The following is a 4,221-nucleotide window of genomic DNA, read 5'->3' as shown; positions in this document are numbered from 1 at the left end:
CTGCGGGATTCCTCCTAATCCGAAGTTCCCTTTGCTTGTCAGGAAAGTCTTTTTCGAGCACCACATGCTAGCCTCAACGGTGAGGGCCAAGACCCGTCCACACTTGGACAGTGCAAGTCTGAGTCCATCTCAAAGAAAATGCGATCCGGTGGTGGCTCTGATGGACCGGGGATATGAACGACTCCATGCTGGGGTGTCGTTGGAGGTGAAGAGTAGCGTTGAGGAAATGCAAGATGAGCAAGATTTGGTATTAGGTTTCTGATATGAATCTGTTCGAAGCCTACGCGTTTTGCGAGAGGTATTTCCCGTTGTCGGCGGCGGCTACTTCTCGGTCGCATGGGGGATCTCGGGTGAGCAATTTGGTAGGTTGTTGTTTGTTTGGAAAACCTGGGAGTAGATGGTCGCTTTCCTCAGCTGAGCTTGGGAGTTTCCTCACTATTATCCGGATTAGGGTAGAAGTGTATGAAAAGCAACAAGATCTTCTCGAAATTTCCTTGGAATTTTCATATTATCACCAACACATGTAGTTGATCATGTGTATTTTCTCGCACTGCCCCATGGAGGTTTGTAGTGAACACTGTTAGATCCGGCTGTAGTAGGAGAGTGAGGAAACTTGTTAGAGTTCTTCATCGCACTAGTTGCTGCGAATATCGGACGGATGCCGTCTGACGATATGAAGTTTCTCGGTTTTCTGTTGAAGTTTCTCCACGTGAAAGTCGACAAAAGCATACATTGGAGTTTCACCCGTTTTACGTGAAGTGGCGTAATACTCGGCGAAAAACGCGATATTCGCAGTAGTCGTGAAATAGATTTTTCACTAGTGTTTTTCATACCACTAGGGTGAAACTCCAATATGCACACGGTCACCTGTAGGGAAGTGGAAGAGGTACGGGTTCGCATTTCCCATTGTGTAGAGCATGTGCATAATAATAGTGTGGATGGTGGCGGTGACAGTATGTTGATGGTTTTACTGTTCTACTGTGCTCTTCCCCCTATAGATGTATATGCAGTTGTACCAGGGTATATTTATAGCTCCTGTTGGTAGGAGCGATTACCGTTAATAGAAATAGACATATTACTGTTCCATCTCCATTACTAATCACTATTATTTCACCTTTATTAGAAGTGCATGTTAGATGTAGATGTTTAAGATAATGGCATGTAAACTAGTTTATATATTTATATTGTTCATTTACGATGAGGGTGTCCACGTCGAAGTGTGGTAGTGTGTTAGGCGTTCCCTCCGGTCAACCTCCCTACTGCTGAGGAGAACTCCCTCGTTGAGGACTTCAATAGATTGCATTTTCTTGGGCCCTTTACACGGTTGTCGGTAGGGAGGTCAAGGAGTGTATACGACTATGATGAGAGTCACCGGAGGGGGTCCTCACCCGATAGTCAGCGTTCCTTTCGGTCGTCGCTACCATCAAGGATGGGGGTGGGCTCTGGTCACACGGAGTCGGTCTCCTCGTGGGAGGACTCCCATGCCCCTGCGTTGTCGGAGGATCTAGCCCTGGTGGAACGTGAGCGTTATAGAACGATGGATGATTATGATGATGATGATGAATACCATCTCGTGGACACATCGTCGGCAGGAGGGTGGTTCAGAATGCGGTATATGTCCCATGTAGCTCGCCAGGGGGATCGGCGTTTTGGGGATGCCTCGAGCGGACCTCTTCTGCACCTTCTGGGTGAGGGAGTAGGGCTGCCAGTGAGTGATAGTAATTATGAAGATGTAGCGGTGGCCCCTCGGGCGGTGGAGAGATCTTACCGCTCGGGGGAGGTATCTGCCTTACCTAAGGCGAGGTTGGCAGGGGTGCCCTCGAGGGGGATGGGGGCTCGGCAGAGGGAGCTGTTGCATCGTAGGACGTTGAGGCATTATCAACAACGCCGACTGAGAAGGAGCTATGCTCGTAGTGTATGCAGTAGCGTGATAGAATCCCCTCCTCCTCATCGTCGGTCGATAGTGCATGTTGGTAGGAGGGGGTCTGTGGGGCTCAGGGGGGATGAGGACTATTCTGGTATGATGATGAAGGAGGAAGATGAGGAAGTGTCGCCGATTGGTGTGGAAGGGCAGCCCACTCCCATTGGGGGGAATAGAGAAGACCAAATGCATGGGAGCACTCTATTATTACGGACACCACCTACTGGAAAAGGTACCCCACCACCCCTACCTAGTGGAAAAGGTACCCCACCACCCCTACCTAGTGGAAAAGGTACCCCACCACCCCTACCTAGTGGTAAGGGTACCCCACCACCCCTACCTAGTGGTAAGGGTACCCCACCACCCCTCCCTAGTGGTAAGGGTACCCCACCACCCCTACCTAGTGGTAAGGGTACCCCGCCATCCCTACCTAGTGGTAAGGGTACCCCACCACCCCTACCTAGTGGTAAGGGTACCCCACCACCCATGCAGGTGTTGGTAAACCCGCCGCTAGCATCAGAGGGTATGAAGCTGCGGCCACTCCCATTGATTCACCTAGGGGGAGCTATATGTCCCCCACTACCAGGAGCGGCCAAGGATCCTCCTCCCCCACTACCAGGGTCTGCCAAGGGTGCCCCTCCCCCACTACCAGGGTCTACCAAGGGTACTCCTCCCCCACTACCAGGAGCGGCCAAGGGTACCCCTCCCCCACTACCAGGGTCTGCCAAGGGTACTCCTCCCCCACTACCAGGAGCGGCCAAGGGTACCCCTCCCCCACTACCAGGAGCGGCCAAGGGTACTCCTCCCCCACTACCAGGAGCGGCCAAGGGTACTCCTCCCCCACTACCAGGTAAGGGTACCCCTCCCCCACTACCAGGAGCGGCCAAGGGTGCTCTTCCCTCACTACCAGGTAAGGGTACCCCTCCCCCGGTACGTGTGTCAAGTGGTAAAGGTTGTGCCCCTCTACCCCCCTGTGGCAATTCACTCCCTAAAGTCCCTCCAGGCCGGTCTCCAGTGTACGCATCGCCCCCACCACCCTCAACAGCAGCAGGATCACCTCTGGTCCTTCGGTCCCCGCCTCTCGCCTCCCCACCCCCATCAACTCCAGCAAGTGAGTCCTCCTCAATTCATCCTTCCTTGAACCCTTCCGTTGTTTCTCAGATCATAGGTCTCCACCCAAAAGCGGCCCCCGAACGAGTGAGTACCGCCCTTGGGTCATCCCACTATTCGCCATTTCCCTGTCAGGAAAAGCAGCGGCTTTGCCTCTGGGTAAGAAGCTCCACTGGAAGGCCATACCAGACCGGCTCATTGGGTCTACCATATGGGCGAGCTACGACGAGGAGGGGGTGAGTCGAGTTCTTCTCCGGTTCGTCCACCCCAGTATAGGAATATATGTTCGTTTTCCTCATGAAATAAAGAAATCGGGTAGCAATGTGAAGAAAATAGTAAGAATTTTCCAAAAAAAATCCGGAAAGTTTTCATATTGTCGGCGACACATGTAGTTGACCATGTGCATATTTCCTCACGCTGGTTTTCTCAGTCCTCCACACCGTCGGACGACCACTTGGGAGAAACCCTGGCGAGGGATGTGGCGGAAATGAAGACCGTTTTTGGAGCTTCTGGGAATCCTGATGAGAAAAAAAGCGAGAGGAAGTCGAAACTCGTTGGTGAGGATGGTCCCAGGGGCTGCCTGGTGTTGCTATTGGTTTTGTTTAGATGACCGACCAAAACTGATAGAGATCCTTGATCAGAAAAGAGCTCAGAACGCGGGGTTGGTGATGGCGCGGTTGCCTGTGGAGTTGTTGGTTGAGAAGATGGAGAATCTTGATACCGACAATATGGTGGATGCCTCCGAGGAAGAGGACAGCAGCAGTGCGGCGTTGGTACCAAGCTCTGGTGTAGGTCTCCGAGCGTCGGGTTTCGGGTTTTTGATCTATACTGGGAATACAAGCGTGTATGTTGTGTGAATTGTTCATAGGCTTTTTGTGAATTGGAATCAGTGGATTGAATTCATAGGACTTCTTTGATTCAGAGTGAGACTACTAATGAAGGCTTTGCAACGGTGGATATGTTGGAGAAACTGTCGAGCATATTGCCGACTCCCGAGGAGGCTGAGATGCTCCGGGCCTATCATGGCGACCTCACACTACTGCGGCCGATCGAGCGGCGGCTCCTACCTTTAGCGCTGATGAAACGGCCGCAGTTTCGAATCAAGGCTATGATAACGTTCCTGACCTTCCCAGACCAGGTAAGAGGTGAGGGCTCGTGCTACTGAAGAGCCTCCTCGTGTTAGTTGAGTG

General features: G+C 52.2%; 2 protein-coding genes across 2 annotated transcripts; both read left to right on the top strand.

The window, feature by feature from the left end:
• Positions 1–2,407: 2,407 nt before the first annotated feature.
• Pmar_PMAR004144 (Salivary proline-rich protein II-1, putative) lies at positions 2,408–3,819 on the top strand (the record flags this gene model as incomplete). The annotated part of the gene is made up of 6 exons (XM_002783768.1): positions 2,408–2,831; positions 2,925–3,032; positions 3,083–3,118; positions 3,167–3,267; positions 3,462–3,588; positions 3,638–3,819. Coding segments are annotated over 6 exons (978 nt in total), but the record flags the coding sequence as incomplete, so codon positions are not given.
• A 134-nt stretch (positions 3,820–3,953) lies between these two features.
• On the top strand, positions 3,954–4,169 carry Pmar_PMAR004143 (hypothetical protein; the record flags this gene model as incomplete). The annotated part of the gene is made up of 1 exon (XM_002783767.1): positions 3,954–4,169. A coding segment is annotated over one exon (216 nt), but the record flags the coding sequence as incomplete, so codon positions are not given.
• Positions 4,170–4,221: the final 52 nt, after the last annotated feature.

Source organism: Perkinsus marinus (assembly GCF_000006405.1).
Source record: "Perkinsus marinus ATCC 50983 genomic scaffold scf_1104296936166, whole genome shotgun sequence".
NCBI lineage: Eukaryota > Perkinsozoa > Perkinsida > Perkinsidae > Perkinsus > Perkinsus marinus.
Note: the sequence above shows the minus strand (reverse complement) of the source record. Positions and strands in the feature narration are given on the sequence as shown.